This window comes from Eptatretus burgeri, chromosome 16, assembly GCF_056783735.1.
Source record: "Eptatretus burgeri isolate ZD-2024b chromosome 16, Ebu_testis_v1, whole genome shotgun sequence".
In the NCBI taxonomy this organism is placed as follows: Eukaryota; Metazoa; Chordata; class Myxini; order Myxiniformes; family Myxinidae; genus Eptatretus; species Eptatretus burgeri.
The window spans coordinates 1,384,076-1,402,913 of NC_140976.1; the positions used below are offsets into that span (position 1 = coordinate 1,384,076).

At 45.3% G+C, this 18,838-nt stretch overlaps 1 protein-coding gene across 1 annotated transcript in view; it reads right to left on the reverse strand.

Annotated features, from left to right (window-relative positions):
* Nucleotides 1-4,034: 4,034 nt before the first annotated feature.
* LOC147010310 (1-acyl-sn-glycerol-3-phosphate acyltransferase alpha-like) overlaps nucleotides 4,035-18,838 on the reverse strand; it is a 29,881-nt gene continuing 15,077 nt past the window's right edge. The window contains exons 4-7 of the mRNA XM_085859201.1: nucleotides 17,514-17,689; nucleotides 15,928-16,023; nucleotides 11,834-11,906; nucleotides 4,035-4,650 (exon numbers count right to left, since the gene is read on the reverse strand). Coding sequence (XP_085715327.1) covers nucleotides 4,460-4,650; nucleotides 11,834-11,906; nucleotides 15,928-16,023; nucleotides 17,514-17,689 — 536 coding nt within the window. The 3' untranslated portion in view covers nucleotides 4,035-4,459. The remainder of the gene's footprint in view (nucleotides 4,651-11,833; nucleotides 11,907-15,927; nucleotides 16,024-17,513; nucleotides 17,690-18,838) is intronic.

Here is an 18,838-nt window from a genome sequence, read left to right on the forward strand (position 1 = left end):
AGAGAGGGTGAGCAAGAGCAGCAGAGCAGGTTTTAGGACACGTGGGCTGATGACTTCTGGACCGGTTGCAGAATCTGAGTTGAGGTTTGACAGCAAACTCTCCACCTTGTCAAGAGAAAAGGACACAGAGTCCAGGGACAGCTGGGTGTGACTGGGCAAGGTGGGTACAGAAAGCGATGGGTTTCAGACACAAGATTTAGACGCAAACACGGAGTTGAGGCATTCAGCCTTTTCATGTGCGGTGTCAGCAATACAGCCATTTGAGGTAAGGGAGGGGATGGAAGGGGAACATACACCAGAAACAGACACCACCAGGATTTGGAGGTGGGAGACAGGTTTGAGAGTTCAGACTTAAGATGACAAGGATGCCATTTTCTGGCTCTCCTGAGGGTCGACACTTGTTGAGCTTTGTGGAAGGAAATGAAATTACCCTCAGTTGGATTAGCCTTCCATTAGATGGAGGCAAGTTGTTTTAGGACCACTGCCTCGCCACAAGCTTCAATGAACCATTGGCGGGAGGAAAGGTCGGACAACTGAAGACGAGAGGGAATAAATCTGTGCGAGAGAGAGCAAGATTCTTTGAAAGAATTCCCAGGATGAGTTGATGTCAGAGGAAGTAGAGATGGGAGAGCAGTCTTGAAGTATGATGGCTGATTGAAGTCCCTGCCAGTCGGCCTGAGTGAAATGCCAGACTTGATGGCGCCGAGGTGGTTTTCTAATAACAGCCAGAGATGTCAGGTTGACAAACATGTGGTCAGATGAACCGATTGGAGCAAAAGAAGAACATCAGATATTTTCAGGAAAATTGGTCTAAATCAGATCCAGAATAGATGTACCATTGGTTGAGATCCGGGTCAGGAAGTTGACCGATTGAGTCAGTCCCAGAAATATTTTTCTGGTGTCATGACATGTGAGGGAGGTACCCACACCCAGCCAACTGGCATGATGACAAATGAAGTCACCACATATGAGGAAGAGAGAGTTGGGATGAGTGGATAGAAGTTGGTCCATGTTTTTGACGAGCGAGATGTAAATGGAGTCATCACTGTTTGGTGGATGGTTCAACACATATAAAAACATGAGGTGGGAGTGGAGGTGAAGCCGTAGGCAGAGGTATTCCAGGGGGTGTGGGGGAGTGAGGGCAGTGAATGGTCAGTGAGGAATAGTTTTTGATGAAGTGAGCAACTCTTCCACCAGGATGAGGCTAATGTCTGTCATACCGGAGGAGGGAGTAACCAGGGAGTCAGAGACGTCTTGAAGGAGGAAAGTTTCTGTTTAGCAGATTATGGTCTGGTTTGTCAGTGGCAACCTGTATGGAAAGATGTCAGGTATGAACAAAGGCCCTGGATGTTTGAGGTCCATGCTGTTAAGGAAGACAGAGGGGAGGAGGTTTTGGGTGCAGGGGAGGGAGGGGGGTTAAGGAGAGTGGTTGAAAGTGTGGGGGATTGCAGAAGAGCTAGGGGGAGAGGAAAGGATGTGGAGGAGAAAAGGCTTGGTTGTGATGGGTTGAGGTGCAGTGGGGAGTCATCAATGAGGGGCAGAGGGCAGTTCAAGATTGGAGGAGGTGTAGTGATGAGATAGAAGAGAGGGAGGGGGGAGGAGGCAGCTTTGTGGATGTGAGGGGGGAACTTTGGGCAGGAGTGAGGGGGAAGATTGGAGGGAGAAGGGTGAGAGGGAATAGTTGAGGGGAGGGGGGGTTGAGAAAGGTAAGAGGGAAGCTTGGAGGGGGAAAGAGTATGAAGGTTGCTTTGAGAGGGAGGGGAGATGAGAGCAGGCATGGCCAAGGTGCAGGAGGGTGATGGGAGAGGTGAGGAGAGGGGAAGGATCCCCCTTCCCTTCGTGTGCAGCCTTTTTGGCTGCTGGTTGCATCATTGGTTAAGGGCGCAGCTATGCCGCTGATGCAGTGCCCCCATTACCAGTACACTGGTGCTCATTTCGCCGACCCCGGAAGGATGACAGGCTGAGTCAACCCCCTGGTGTTAATTCCGTGGGAAACAGGGCTCAAGCTCAGGACCATAGGATTCCAAGCCACCACTCCAACCACCAAGCGAACACCAGGCTACAGCAGAAAGATGAGATTTGGTAGAGGTAGGGTGAAGAAGGGAGTGGGCAGGGAGGTACAATATTTGTGGTGTTGGGAAGAGGGGGGGGGGGTGTGCTGAGAGGAAGGAAGGATCATGTTTGTGGTGATGAGGAGTGTACCAATTGAGAGAGCGAGATCTGCTTGATTAGAATGGAGCCCACAGATGTTAGAACACCACAGAGGAGTCGTCGATAGTGAAGCAGAAGATAGTGAAGAGGTGCTAAGAGCGGAGGTAGGATGAGAAAAAGATGGGAGAGGGGATAACAGGTGAGGGGTTAGGAGGAGGTAGATTTGAGTAGATCAGGTGAATTGCTACTGAAGTTTGAAAAAAAAAAGAAAGGATGATTGATGGAACACGAACATAAATTTTAAAACCCAGTTTGCAAGGTAAGTCAGAGATGTGATTAAAGATATTACGTGAGGGATGCAATAACGGAGAAAAGAAACGTAACAGTTGGACTTTGACACAGGATGAAAGAGCGGTCGAATTGAAGGTGAAGAAGGTGGTGAAGAAGAAGAAGAAGAAGAAGTAGTGATTTTTGATACAACAAAGAGAACCATAATGTGTGAAAGGGGAAGGTGTAACATTTTAAGACTTTTAAAATATTTTTTGAGAAAGATTACGTTAGATTAGGAAAAGGAAAGGTTGAAGAAAAATTGTGTAGGTGTTTAGTGAATTTGGATCGGCAAATGCACAAAGAAGCTGGTAGTTCGACGAAAGTTACAGGAAGGAGAATAAGAATAAGGAGTAGAGAAACACATGGTTACTAGAGGTGTGACATGAGAGGTTAAAAGAATAGATAATGTTTAAAATTTTTTTTAATGAACTATTGCTCTTACCAACTTTTACCAATAGCAATAATTACCAACTATTGCTCGATTTCCATTGCACCTTCCGTTCTCAGCAGTTTGCACCTTGCCAAATAGGTGACCAAAATGTCTACAAGTTGCACCCAATACCAAAAGTATGACCGCAGAGTAGAAGATGTAATTTTAACAGAGTAGTTACAATACTGGCACTTCATTACTACAATGATCAACACCAAGCTGATGGTTAAAACAAGCAGTGGAGGTGTCATTTCACATCATCAATCGAGGTGTCAGAATGAAATAGATTCCGCTTCCGATGCACCATACTCTGTTACAGAGCGTTGGTACTGCCGAAGCAGTTTCTTCACCAGGGTTTAGTTTTCTGGGTTGTTTGCCATTGCCTTCCCAACAGCAGTTTGGGCAGCAATTAGTAATTTGTTCATGGTGCCAGTGATACCTCGCTTATTCTTTGCAAAGAACACCGTGGGATCTCTAACGTCCCCCAATAACGCCGGCCTACGGGACGCCAGTTTAACATCCATCCAAGCGATGGCACACACATTGATGAATGACCCTGCCTGTGAAACACCGGGATGACTGATTATAGCTGGGTCAGGATTCAAACCCAGGTTAGACAGCTTCGAGCCGAGTGTGCGCAACTCCAGGCCATCCTGCCAGCTCCAAAATTGTGAGAGTGACCAATTTGAAACCGAGCGATCTTTAAACTAGGAAAACGCCTTGAGAAAGCGGCAGGTGAGACGAGTTGGTGCTTCAGATGGTCTGTGTTGGGATAAAGGGAATGCAGACACTTTATTCTTCAGGTTCATCGGAACATTCATATTTCAAACTTGTGTGGTCCCACGTCACGACAATCGACCAAGCTCAAGGCAACCTAACAATGGCGAGTCAAAAGACCTCAAGCATCAAAATGTCCCGATTGAGCAGGTGCCCGAGAGATGTGGGGCAGGTGTTACATCCAACACATCACAATCTCCTCTCATTACAACACAATCTTCCAATAACTGCCTGAAAGCTACATTCAAAGGTGAGAAACAGCAACAGTTCATGGCGTTTAAAATTGAAATTCAAACATTGTTTGCACAAAACAATCACTCAGCACATCAATCTACAGACACAGAAACATCATCTGTTCACGTTTATTTTGCACGTCCAGCACTTCCGGTCACTTCAACTGACCGAAGTTCAACAGATGAGGGGGAACAGCAAGGGATAGTGCACAAGATAGGATGTTGCAAAATGTAATGCCCTTTGCTTGGGTATAAATCAAGTGATGAGAGGAAGAGAGTGGGGGCAGAGGCCGCCCCCGAGATAGACTCCCAGAATGTTCTGGGGCATAATACGAGCACAACTTTATGAGCTTCGTGCACACGAGGGACTCAATGAAACTTGCCCCCTCCCACCCCCCCAAAAAAGCTGCACTCTTTTCACGTCCCTGTGACTGTCGCCGAGACAATTAGGGCCTCCTGTATTGTCACAGCAAGTGAGTTAGCAAAATGAAGCTGAGTGAAGAAAACAAAAATTAAAACTTGCTACTGGTTCAATACATTATTCTGTTATTCTTTCTGTTTGCCTTTGTCGTAATCCTTCTGAAAGGGTCTCCTCCTTCATTGTCAATCCCGAAAGTCCTTGGAAAGTCTCCACCATGGCCTCCCGGATGCTGTCGGTTAAATGAGGTACGTCTTCCGCTTCCTTGCCCAAAGTTTCCCATGGAGGGAGAATCTTCACTCGCACCGTTCCTAAACCAAAAGGGTCGAGAAGTTTAACTTTTTATTATTCAGATTAAAAGAAAAAAAAATTGGCAAATATTGCCATTTTTGCCAACCTAGTCATCTTGCTTACAATTCAGTCACATGGCTCTTCATGAGCCCCTTTGCACAAGAAAACGGATTTTGCACAAGGTCGCAAGGCCATCACTCTCCAACTGGTAATAACCAGTCGTGTCTGATAAGTTAAATAACAAGGAAAAGGATTTACTCCATGATGTGGATACAGCAGGAAAACAACAGTGAAATCAGTTAACTTGCAAAACTAAACTTAACTAACGGTTGACTCATAAAACTAAAAACTTAACCAGTCAGTGATTTTTTTTTTAATACATTGTCGAGGCTCATATGAGAGCTAAAATTGTCGAGGCTCATGAGAGTGATGTGAGGCTTGAAGAGGAATTGGATGCAAATGATATGCAGAACAAACACATGGGAATTTATATCAGCTCAAAACAGATTATAAAAACTTGAACGGCACTCAGCAGAGCGCATACCTCTGCCAGGCTGAACAGTTTACGATTTGTTTCCCAATGATAGGCCAGATCTGGATCTAATACACTGAAGCTTGTGGCAAGGCAGTTGTCCTAAAACAACTTGCCTTCGCCTCATGGAAGACAAAGCCAACTGAAAGCAATCTCAGTTCCTTCCACAAAGCTCAGAACAAGTGTATGTCTACCCTCAGGCGAGCCAGGAAACAACATCTTCAAATCTCACCAGTCTCCCTCCTCAAAATCCTGGCAGTGTCAAGTTAAGTCTGTTTCTGGTGGATGTTCCCCCTCAATCCTCTTTCTTACCTCAAATGGACGCACAGCTGACACCACACGTGAAAAGGCTGAATGCCTAAACTCTGTGTTTGCTTCCAAATCTTGCATCCCAAACCAATCATTTTCTGTACCCACCTTACCCAGTCACACCCAGCTGTTACTGGACTCTGTGTCCTTTTCTCCTGACAAGGTGGAGAGTTTGCTGGCAAACCTCGAGTCAGATTCTGCAACCGGTCCAGACGGCATCAGCCCACTTGTCCTAAAAACCTGCTCCTCTGCTCTTGCTCACCCTCTCTCTGTTCTATTCACCCTCTAATTCACTCAATGTAATCTGCCATCAGCTTGGAAATCAGCAAATATTACCACTCTGCATAAAAGGTGCAAAAATAGAGCCCAGGAACTTCAGACCAATCAGCCTTCTCCCATTCATTCGCAAATTTATGGAATCAATCATCGCTTTCGACATTAAATCCTTCCTCTTCTCCAATGGCTTGCTTTCTGATCATCAATTTGGTTTCAAACCAGATCACTCTACCCTGGACATGCTACTTCTGCTTTCCTAACAATGGATGGAGATCCTCAATGCCAAACATGACATCAGAGCCATCTCCCGAGACATATCGCGTACTTTCGATTTGGTCTGGCACCCTGCCTTGCTCACCAAACTCTCCTCCTCTGGTATCCAATGACATCTCCACTCATGGTTCACAGACTTCCTCTCCGGTCACAACCATGTGGCCCTAAATGGAGTTCTCCCATCCCCTCTTCCTGTCCAGGCTGGAGTTCCTCAAGGCAGTGTTCTGGACCCTATGCTATTTATGCTTTTCATCAATGATCTCAGATTCTCAGCAAAATCCATTTTATCTCTTTGCTGATGATGACACCCTCTGTTACACCATTGATACTCCCTCATACAGGCTAGCAGCAGCGTCATCTTCACTCTGCAGATCTGGATAAAATCACAAGCTGGTCCAACACTTGGAACATGTCTTTCATTCCTGACAGATCTCACACTCTCACTATGTCTCTCCAAGAGGACTGAATGGAACCCCCCCCCCCCACCTCCCTGCTCCCCATCTATTTTCTCAACAATGCTCTTGAAGAAGTCCTTTCATTCAAGCTGTTGAGACTCACTATCTGCTATGATCATTCCTGGGAAAGCCATATTTCCAAGCTGGCCTCCAAACCGGTCACCGACTGGGCATACTCCGTTGTGCAAAGTTCTTCCTTGGCACACCTGAGCTTCGAACTACATACAAAGCTTTCGTTCACAGCCTGATTGAGGACTGCTCTCCCCTCTGGGCTGGTACTCTTACCTCACACATTTCTCAACTTCTCGCTGTGGAAAGAAAGGCATTTAGGATCATTGGTATCTCACATGCTAAGGCTGAGTCTTTGGGTTTCTCACCCTCTCACCACAGGCAGGTCGGTGGACTCTGTCTTCTACGTCTCCTCTCTGACCCCACCCCCACCCCCCCCCCCATTCTGTCTAAACCTATCAAGAATTATCTGAGTAAAGACCTTGCCTGGCACTGAGAGCAGAGTCACTCCTCGGTGGTTGTTGCAGTCCTGGTGATCACCTTTCCCTTTAAGAGAGGGACGAGACCCCTCTTCCAGTCAGTTGGGATGATGCCTGTGTTCCAGGCAGAGCACAGAACTGCATGCAATGCCACGAGTACAGCATTTCCACCAGCCTTGAGAAGTTCAGCACGGATGCCACAGATCCCAGGAGATTTACCCCATTTCATACAGTTCACCACAGCTTGTGGTTCCACAAATGAAAGTGGATCACAGTTGATTGGAGGGTCAGCAGTAGGGAAAGCAACACCCCCGATATCCAACTCGACTCCTGGAGGATAGGCCTGGTACAGCCGCTAAAAGTAATCAGCCCAGCGGGCCTTCACTTCTTAATCCTCTGTCAAGAGCCCACCACCCTCAGCTCTCACTGCAGTATACCGAGGGACGGGCTTGGAGGAACACAATGCGCGAATTGCGCTTCAAGCAGGATGAGAATCACTTGACCACAGGTGATGCTCTACCCCCTTACAGATGACTCACACATCGGCCTCCTTGTCCACCCTTAGCGCACATGCAGTTTTAGGCCTCAGCTCCCTCAGCTCTGCCTCAGCCCTCCCTCAGCTCTGCCATCAAGCTGGTCCTGCAACTCTGGTCAATGGAATGCAGTGTCCTTTGAGAGGAAAAATTCTTCTTTGCCCTCCAGTGAGTTCAAAGACATCCATCATCAACATCAAGGATGGTGGTCTTGAAGGCACTCCACAAAGCAACCAGACCCCCAAATTCCCACTCGGCCACCTCTCATCATTGAGTTTGCCAACATCCAGCCGAGGCTGGGATGGTACCATTCTCCCAGATTTAAGGTGCATCTTCAGAGTGCTACAACAAGCCCGTGGTCAGTATTGAGGAACTGAGCACTCAAGTAGACTCTGCAGCTCTAGATCATCCTTGAGTGACCATCAACGAGCACATGGTCAATCTCCTTTGCCACACCGCCAGCGTTGGAATATCAAGTCCAGCGATGAGCTTGTGGGTGCTGAATCCATGAACCAGCCACCACAAGTCCATGACTTCTTGCAAAGTCAAGGAACTTTGTGCTATTCACAGTTCCAGACCCATGGGGACCAAAACATGTCTCATCACCATCTCTGTACTGAAATTCCCCAAGACGAGAAGAGCATCTCGCCTGGGGCACTGATCAACCACAAACTCGAGCGCGGAATAGAATACGTCCTTCAAGGTGAGATCACTCACCTCAGTCGGAGCATAAACAGAGACCAGGGAAATGACACCCAAATCCTGTCTCATGACGTGATTCATGTCTCAAATTCTCATGTCTCAAATCCTGACGAATCCTGTCTCATCATACGCTTGTTGACCGCTGTTACCTCAATTATCATTCGAGTCAGTTTATTGGACACAGCTACAGCAACTCATTGGGCATGGTAACCATCAATGTGACCAGACCAATAGTAGCTGTGACCAACCTCCATGATCTCACCACTATCCTGTCTCCAAACCTCTGAGAGTGCTGCAATTCCCATGTTCAAACGATTGAGCTCAGAGGATAACAAAGACAGTTGATCATCCTCGCTTAGAGATAGGACATTCCAGGTAGCCACTCGAACGGACCGCCTCAGGTTAACCTAAGGAGACTGCCGTCTGGTGGACGACACCTCAGCACCACACCACCACCATCTGACCCTGGAGGTTTACCCCATGGTTTTTCTCCTATCATCAAGGAAAGGGGGTCCCGAAGGCTTTGTCCCAATCTCATCATCCAGTGAACTGCCCTGCGAAGGGAATGCCATGGGTGACTCGAGGCAGTAAACATGGGTGTGCAGAGCAGAAGAGGAGGAGTTGCCCGAATGCCCTTGAGGAAGATCTGAGTACTTTGCTCACTCTTGCCAAAGCCAGAGCCACGGGCTATCCTCTCCTCCGGCCCAGGTTCTGGGAACATGATGGGCAATTTCCCTGCCAGAGCGGCTGGGGCCTTGATCATCCTGCAATGCCCTGCCGGACATCACATGGTATTTCCGTCTCGTGAATACCTACTTTGTCTATCGTGGTGCGTCTCCTGGCGATAAGGACTTGGACAATTACGGCTCCCATTCGTCACTTGGTCAGTGGGCACGGATAATTATCGGTCGATGGTAAGGGGTTTATTTATTACATACTTGCTTACTTTTCCTTGTGTTCCTTTCCCCATGGTCATTTATGGTTCTGTATTAAATATACTTGGTCTTGGGAATTAATTTTGGCTGTCATGGTTACTTCATTTAGTGGTTTAAGAGAGCTGTTGAGGAACGAATTGTTAGTCGTTATCAACACCGCCTCACATGTCAGGCTCTCTCGGCCTCATGACCATCAAGATGTGCAGCGCCTGATCGGTGTAACATTGGGCCGATTCGGGACTTCCAATCCGTATGGTATCGAGGCATTAGACACAAGATCCAGCAGGGAAGTCCCCAAAACGGTCAAACATGACGGTCAGATTGAGGCGACTTGCCAGATTTTAATTGGGTGACTGGGACTAATCGAGCGACCATAACACTGTTATCAAGGAGTATGATTTGGACCCGAGTCGTGAAAAATTGCACCTTGAAGCAAAATTTCAAAGCACGCAAATAGCACTAAAATATAATTACCATGAGTGACCAAAGCGGTCAGAACCAGGAGGGTGCACCCTGGACCAATGCCACAATGGAGGTGGAGGGACCATTTAGAGGGCACGGTGGTGTTTCCCTCACTACCCTGGTAGCCCGTTGTCACCCATTAAATGAGCACCAGGGCACAGAAGGCCGAATTCACCGCAGCAGCGGGGGCACAGCCCAAGTCATTCCCATGCTTACAAGAATGATGGCCAACGTGGAGGCGGGCCAAGCTAGTCAGGACAAAATGGAAGATTAACTGGTGGCCAAAATAGAGGCTGTCCGCATGGAGCAGCAAGCAATGGTGGAAAGCCTGGCTGTCATACGGGACACAGAGTGGGCACTGGCGGTCGGTCAGGCAGGGTGATAGAATGATAGAAGGGATTAGGGGTACAGTGAGGGTCACCAGGGGATTAATGAAAGAGGGTTAGCAAGGGAGACAGCACCAGCAAGGGAGAATGGAAATAAAAATGGACAACAGGAGAAAAACAGAGAAGTTGGGATAGTGCCGCAATAGGAGACACGAGGAAACATCATAAATAGCGGGAGCACCACAGTGCAGGATATATTAACCAGGGCCAGAAGGTTGCGAGGGGAATTAGAACAGGCCCTGGCTGAGGAGATTTAAGGATGTGTGGGTGGCAAAGGCATGTGAGGCACGTGTGACTCCATAAGTGGTGCGAGAATCTGTGTGAGAAGAGCCAGCAGAGGGGAATGATCAGGAGGGGGAGCCAGCCAGAGACCACGACTAGGTATGTGGACATCCAAAGAATGGTGTGAACGGGGAGCAAGGGATCCAAGTTATGGAGGTCTGGACAGGGACTCTCCCCAGGGTGGTATGTGTATCTATGTTTGCAGTTTACAAGCCCCACACATGAGCTCTAAAAAAAGTTATTGGCCACTTCCCTAACCAACGTCCCTCTTGCCTCGTTGCTCAGTTTTCTCGCACGACCAGCTCTAGGAAGAGTCTGGGTAGTTCCACATGCTTTCCACTTCCTAATGATGGAGCTCACTGTGCTCTTGGGAACTTTCAACACTCTAGAAATTGTTTTATACCCTTCTGCAGATCTATGCCTCCTCACAATTCCATCTCAGAGATCTACAGACAGTTTCTTAGACTTCATGGTCGAGTTTCTGCTCTGACAACGGTGGGACCTTGCATTGAAAGGTGCGTCTTTCTAAATCATGTCCATTTAATTCAATCTGCCACAGGTGGACTCAAATCAAGTTGTAGAGGCATCTCAAGGATGATCAAAGAAAATTGGATGCACCTGAGCTCAATTTGGAGAGTCATCGCAAAGGGGTTGCATACTTATTGACGCAAGACATTTCAGATTTTCATTTTTAATTATTGTTCCGTAACATCAACGGCATGTTCACGAGCATCCATTCGGCGAACATCTAATTTCACTTCTGAGGTGACACTTTTACAATGCCTCTTAACCAATCTACAGTTCAGTACATTTCTTTATGTGCGAAGCAAAGTACCGTAGTTCTTTTGGCGATTTTGCAATCTCCCAATTTGGTACTTCAACGGTGTATTCTGGGGTCTTTACGTTCTGAAAATGCTCGAGTATAAAAAGGTACAACTTTTCAAGCGACGGAAGTGCGAGTTGGTGACGCAAATGGGGTCATGGTATGAATAGCGTGACGACGTATTTGCGAAACAACGTAAAAAGAGGAGACGTAAATCAGGGTCTTTTTGTACAAGCTGAAAGGCCTCAAAGTCACAAAATGGATGGAAGAGCGATGTGTCATTTCCTCTGTTATCCTTTCATTAACTATATCTAGCATTGAGTGTTTGGATGTAAAGATGTTCAACTACTTCTCTGCAACCAAAGGTAAACATGACATCGGTATGGAATCCTCGATAACACACTCAACCTCAAGACAACAGTTCGATGTAATAATTAAAGCAGGTGAATAAATCAGCCTGAAATAAATCACAATCCAAGTAAAATTAAACAATCCTTTAAAGATTTCTCATTAAAGGATTGCCAAAACGCTTCAACGTCACTAAAGTCACTGAGTGATGACATAATGTGTCCAAAACTGGAAACCTCATGAAAGTTAACCTGGCAACAAAAACCATTTCACCTTTGAGAAAGACCGATAATTAATTAACTTCCACTGATCTATCAGGTGTTCAGCCTCAAATACAAGTTGACTTCTCTCATTAAAAACATGGTATTCTGGAGTTGTACAAAGCAGTTGAACATATACCTTGGTGGAAGCGCCTCTCTGACACACAATAGAATTCTCTGTACGAGGAGAATATGATGGGAATGATTGGAACCTGAGGGAATGGGAAAAAGAAAGAGGGAATCATGATGAGAAGTTGGGGTTCTGAGTTATAGGCAATGTATGGACACACAGCACCAACATGCAGGTTACGTGAAGGTGCATGATCCTACGGAGCTTTTACGGAAACCCCACCACCCCAATCTCCCAAAACCCCCACACCCTGACCCTTCCCCCAGACTTCGGTGAGGAATTTTAAAGTTGACCAGGGTACCAGCAAACAAAGTACGACTCTTGGATATTTCACATTCACCAGCAAATGTAAAGAGACAAGGAATATCTGGATGAACTCATTGCTATGATGCCCTGCCTGTTAAACACCAGGATGAGAGTTTATTGTCGGGTCAGGAATCAAACCTAGACTCAATTGATCAAAAGGTGAATGTCACTTCTGAACAACCCTGTGAGCCTTCAAGCCTGAAAGCCTCGGATGAATTATCGGCAAAACATTCCACAAAACTTGAATTCTTCATGCATATTCAAATTCAAATCTGAGAAACCTCGGGAACAATACCCTCAGCTTCAGGAAAATGACAAAGAGGAACAACAAATGGAAAGAACAAAAAAGAAATGAATAAAGAAATAAAAACTAGGGAAGGACTAAAACTCACAATAGTTTTTATCTTTTAAAATTATTTATTCCACATGGGAATTCAAAGAAGGCCCTCTTGCATGACGTGGCCTCCTCCCCCCATCCCTTGATCCCTCCCATCTGTTCTTTTGTTCCATGCAAGGCCTGATGAACAGGGTAATGTATATCATCCCAGCTGAAAAACACTGTGGTCGCATCACCGAACCTTCACTTTTATCCACACAATAACATTTATTGGTTGGATTGCCAAGTTTCCTTCATGGGTGTGTTTTTACAGCTTCTGCCGATGAAACAAATTGTTTCATCAAGATGAGTTATTCAAATAAACATTTTTTGGTTCCGAGCACATGCACCTCATTTTATTTTGCAATCCGATCGAAGATGGCTAACTGGGAGACTGGCGGCCATTTTAGTTGTACATCAATATGGGCTCGCCCTTCAAGTCTGTACAGCAAATTTACTAAAACAAGGGGGCTATGACAATTTATGTCTTTTTTACTTATTAACGGGCAACGTTTGTCTGTACAAGAGCTTGCATGTGGGACAACAATCGAATGAGAAACAAACACAAAGCTCCATTTCCCATGACATGCAGAAAGGCCAGATACACAGGCAAGGGATACGTGTCGTTTTACAAACGACTGCCATGAAGATAAGTCATTTTTGCAATGGTATTTACTTCTTTACACAAGAAAACATGGAAACTAAAATAATCAAATCATAAATAAAGGAGGTGCATATCAACGGAGAGAATCATGAGCTGATCTCACCCTTGGAATACGTCTTTTGATCCTGACAAAGGACCATCTGGCAAACCCTCCGATTCACTTTCTTAAGAATCCCCTCGAGGAAGTTGTCATTCAAACTCCTGGGTGTCACTATCATCCATAATCTTTGTTGGCAAAACCACATTTCAAGGTTGGCCTCCAAGGCCAGTCTCCGACTGAAGCATCCTCCATCATGCAAAGCCGTTGCTTGGCACAACTGAACTCCTCGATCCACAGCTTGGAATAGTGCTCTTCCCTTTGGATTGGAACCCCTGCCTCACATCATGCTCAGCTTGATGCTGTGGAAACCAAAGCCTTCAAGATCATTGGAACCTCCCACGATGAAGGTGAGTCCATGGGTCGATCATTTCGCCATTGCAGACAGACAAGTCTCTGTCTTCCACCACCTCCTTTAGCGTCTTGCACACCCTGCTCTTTCTATTCTCTGCCCCTCTCAGGTTTATGCTTATGCAGGGCACACATGGTCTGCCAGTAACCACCTTCTTGTGAAACTCACAAAGTCCAAATTTCTTTCTGACCTCCCAGCATTCGTTCCTTTTTTTTTTTTCTTCCCCCCCCCCCTCCACCTGTGGAAGCAACTTTCACATGGTCTTCAATCCATTCCTCCCTCCAGGGCTTCAAGACAGCTGTTCACCACCATCTCAGATCCCTCCCCCCCCCATCCAAAACCAAGATGTATTTTTTTCTACCTCCATTAATCCTCTCCAACTTTCCAGTTCTTTTCTTCCACCTCTGATTGGGAGCTTGCGGCCGTCTCCATCTTATTCACCCCGTCTCCTCCCGAGCCCACATTCTTCCCCACGTCCCTCTGTATTTGTCTGTCAACTCTGTTGGTGTTCTCAACCCCCAAATCCCCCCACCCACCCCATGGTCAGGAGCTCATGTTCAACGTGTTGGACCAGATTATTATTTTATCCAGATCTGCAGAGTGTGACGAGGCTGCTGCTTGCCAATCTGAGGGATGACAGATGGTACGACGGAGGGTGGAGTCATAAGCAAAGAGACAAGCCGGTAGGCGACGAGGGATCCGCTAGGATCGAAGCGCTGGATACAATGCTTTTCATTCTGACCGATCCACCGACGAAGATTCATTGCCAAGACGTATTGGTTCACATCCAATTGTTCCTCTGCCTGGCAAGATTTTTCCTATTGCGTATTTTGCCAACTGGCACTCGTCATAAAAAATGATGGTAAATAGACACCCTATTTTTGAAGGACTACCATTTGAAAAATAATCGGTTTGCTGGTTTGTGCTGTGGAGCCTCACGTTGCAGACACACACACACACACACACACACACACACACACACACACACACACACACACACACACACACACACACACACACACACACGGAAAACCCAATAAACTTCTCTCAATGCTCTTGCTTGACCACACCTCCTGAGCCACACAATATTTTTCCTATGCCACTCCCACTTTTCATCAACCACATCCACTTTCCCTAAGCTCCACCCAAAATCCTAAGCCCTTCATAAAAATGACAGTAAATAGACACCCGATTTTTGAAGGACTACCATTTGAAAAATAAAACCTCAATCAAAAATCGGCGAGTAAAATTTTCCAAATATCTCGAAGTGTTTAATTCCGAAGTCTCGTTTCTCTACATTCAAAACTGAAGGACAAGTATTGAAAATACTGTACGTGGTTTTTCGGCCGCTGCACAGCAACGGGTGGTTGCTCGGCAACGAAATTCAAATGCACACATTCCCAGTAGATATTGCACATGTTGGCAAAGTTTCATCGAAATCGGTTCGCTGGTTCATGCTGTGGAGCCTCGCGTTGCAGACACACACACACACACACACACACACACACACACACACACACACACACACACACACACACACACACACACACACACACACAAAACCCAACAATAAGGGATATATAGCATATACAGCGAATCCAATAAAGAGGATTTTCCAGAGTCGAACAGATCGTAGATGAAAACGAGAAAAAGAACAGGGCCTAGAGCGCTGCCTTGAGGAACTCCAGCCTGGACAAGAAGAGGGGATGAGAGAATTCCATTAAGAGCCACACGTTGACTGCGGCAGGAGAGGAAGTCTGCGAGCCATGAGTGGAGATTGCCTTGGATACCATAGGAAGAGAGTTTGGTGAGCAGGGCAGGGTGCCAGACCGTATCGAAAGCACGCGATACGTCTCGGGAGATGGCTCTGATCTCACATCTGGCATTGAGGATCTCCATCCATTGATGGGAGAGCAGAAACAGCATGTCCAGGGTAGAGTGATCTGGTTTTAAACCAAATTGAGGATCGGATCGCAAAATAAAGTGAGGCGGACGTGTGTGCCATCATGTGCTGTGCTTGTGCCAAGTTTGAACAAAATCGGACCATGCATGTCTGAGAAATAGTTGGACACATTTAAGTAACAAAATGGCTGCAAGTTGGCCATCTTGGATCTGATATCGAAAACAAATGAAATGCATATGCAAGCCATCATTCCTTATCTGTGTGCCTCATTTGAACAGCATCGGTAAATGCATGTCCAAGATCTGGTCGCGGACATACACGAAAATCGAGACCAAATCCATAAGCCCACATTTCGGACCAATAAAGAATACAAAAAAAAAAAGGAAGGATATAGCATAGTCAAACCTGAGCTTGAACTGCAAGATGAAAGGCTCCTCGTTTGAAGTCCAACATCGTTCTTCCTCCATGGCGAGTTCCCTCAGGGTATATCCAAATCTTCAGCTGGCAGCATGGTGTTGGAAGAGAAGAGGTGAAGATGACGACGAGAGACAAAAGACAAAGACAAACAGCAATTATTTGATTTCAAGAGGAAAATCGAGGCACAGACTTGAAACTTCCATCACGACGATATGCTCTTTCCAATGGTGAACAATTTGAAGTGGTTTCCCTTGTCATATATTTGCAATCCTCACCTGAATTTCAGGGAAAAATGAAAATTTTCAATTTTTGAGGGATCATGACTGTATTATATGACTTAAGAAAAGTAAACATGTATTTGAATACTACTACCATAGTTATTACCTGAAAAAAATTCAAGCTTCTGGGATGGGTCAATAAAAATATATGGGGTCTCAAAGTTGGGTCTTCATACAAAACCAACATTTTTTTTTTTCTGGATTTCAACTGATCAGGTTATAAAAATTAATAGAGGTATACTCCGTTTTATGTTTGTTTCTTACAGAGCAGTTATAGAAGAATAATCTCTGAAAATTTCAAGGCTCGAACATTAATATTTAAAAATGTGGGAGTTTAAAAGTAGCCGTTCATTTTGTGATGCTTGCAACGACCATAAAAATAGGGCCACAACCACATTTTCAACCCTCAATATCTGAGTTGACTGCATCTATGGACCTAAAATTTTACGCAGCTTCATTTTGATAGTTGGGAACTATTTTATGAAAGTTTAAAGTAAATCTGAGGGGGTCAACTGGGAGGCCTCCGGTGATACGAGGTGGAATGACCCATTTATAATGTTGGTTCTATCCTGTTCATTTCTAATTATAGAGAAGAGAAGATAACCAAATATTGTCACATCAAGGGAAGTGGCCTCATTTGGGGGTAAAGCCTGTCTTGGACTTGCACGGCTTAAACTAAAAGCCTTTTAATACCACCGCAGATTCTCCCAATAAGTATGCATGTGTGCACGTAAACACGAAAAAAAAAGAAGAAGAGGGTAATAAAAGCATGTCAATTCCCCAGCCAAGCTTTTTGGAAGACAAACAATGATCCATAGTGTGCAGTGAATGTAGCAAAACATCAACACAATGGAGAGGACGACAGAAAACTCCCAACCGTGGCAGGGCCTGCATAAAGTCCAGGTATAAACATTTTTGAGGTTGTTTGGGCTTGTAAAGAACGCGAAAAGGTCAAACGGCGATCAAATGGTTGAATCATGATGAATGCGGGGAGGACCAAAGAACATTTGGAACTCTAAAATCACTCAGACGATAAACCGTGGCATTGTGAAATCAATGTGTCACGGTGCATAAAGCAAAGGGTTCACACAAAACCTGCGTGCATTGTATTGACCCTTTTGTATATATTATTTGAGAATATAATGCACCAATGAGTTTATTTCAAAAACATTTTCGAAGTTGCATCTCAGCACATAAAACAATTCCAGTGTTTCTTTTAAATCGACCGGATGGATTATTTTGAAGCTAAATCGGTCTCAACCATAAAAACCTGTACGTATCCCTCCTCTCACTCACTTTCTCCTTGTGCATCTGAATGACAAGTTGTGCAAGTTTAAGCTTTGCGGCTTGCGAGTGTGCTCGGTCGATGAAAACCACTTTGCACAGGATGGCCATCAGACCAAACGGGCCGGCCCAGGCCAACTGCCTCTTGGCTACTGGCGCACAGTGAGGTGGCATGACCTCCATCAACCCTGGGAATGAATGAAAAAAGGTCAATTATAATAACGAGTTACATTATTCAGAAGATTTCTATTCCATTTCTTCCCTTTTGTTAGGAAGTGTACATTTGAAAGTAATGAGCTACATCTACTTTTGATAGTTTAATACTCGAGCAGAAAAAGGTCAGCGAGCACAAAGTAAACAAGAACGGCACTCGGAAGAATGCATCCCTCCGCCAGGCTGAACAGTTTACATTTTGTATCTCACTGATAGGCCGGATCTGCATCCAATCAGCTTGCTCATATCATCTACCCAACTCCTCCACCAAGTTTTGTCATAATCCATCCACAACTTTTTGAGATATCTTGCAAAACTGTACTTTGTTTTTAGCCTCATGCTTCAAGAGTGAAGAATCACTGAAGAAAATTGTTTTTTTTTTAAAGAAATTCTCAGATCTGGATCTTCACCAAATCAAAATGTCATCATACACGCAACCTGTCCACCATGCTTTGTCCGAATCCATCCACAACTCTAAGATATCGTCCTGTCTCTCAATGGTGAAGAATCACTTAAAGAATTCTTGTAGCAGAACTGGATCTTCACCAGAATCTAATCAATTTGTCCTCTCCTTTCGTCTGTCTAAGTTTAACCCTTACCTTTCGTCTAATTAATCAATCAACACACCCAATTTCGTCTGAATACATATGTGAGCAGGATATCTCAAAAGGTTATGGACAAACAAACAAACAAACAGGGGGTGAAACAACCTCCATCCACCTTGTGTGGTCGAGGTAATTATCTCCCAAAAAAGGACAAGCGCGTTTCTGTCTGTGTGACTGCTCATCTCAGTCCGTCTTTTCTTTTCTTTTATATCCTATCCTCTCTCTGGTGACTTGGGTGTGGTATCATGGTGGCTGTGAGTTGCTGTGCTTGTCATTATTTCAATCCCTGTTTGTTCTTGTGAGCGTTTCCATGTGTCTCCTCTTTGTGGAGAGAAAGAAAAAGAGAAAGAGGAAAAAAAAGAGAAAGAGAAAGAGAGAAAGTGCTTTGCAAGCCTTTTCAGAACATCCCAGTTTTTGGGCCTACGTTTCCACTTGAGGCGTTTCTTGTTTAGCCTTTCTCTTGGCCAATTTAAAGCTTTTCTGAAAAGCAGTATAATCTGGATAATAAGCATATGCATC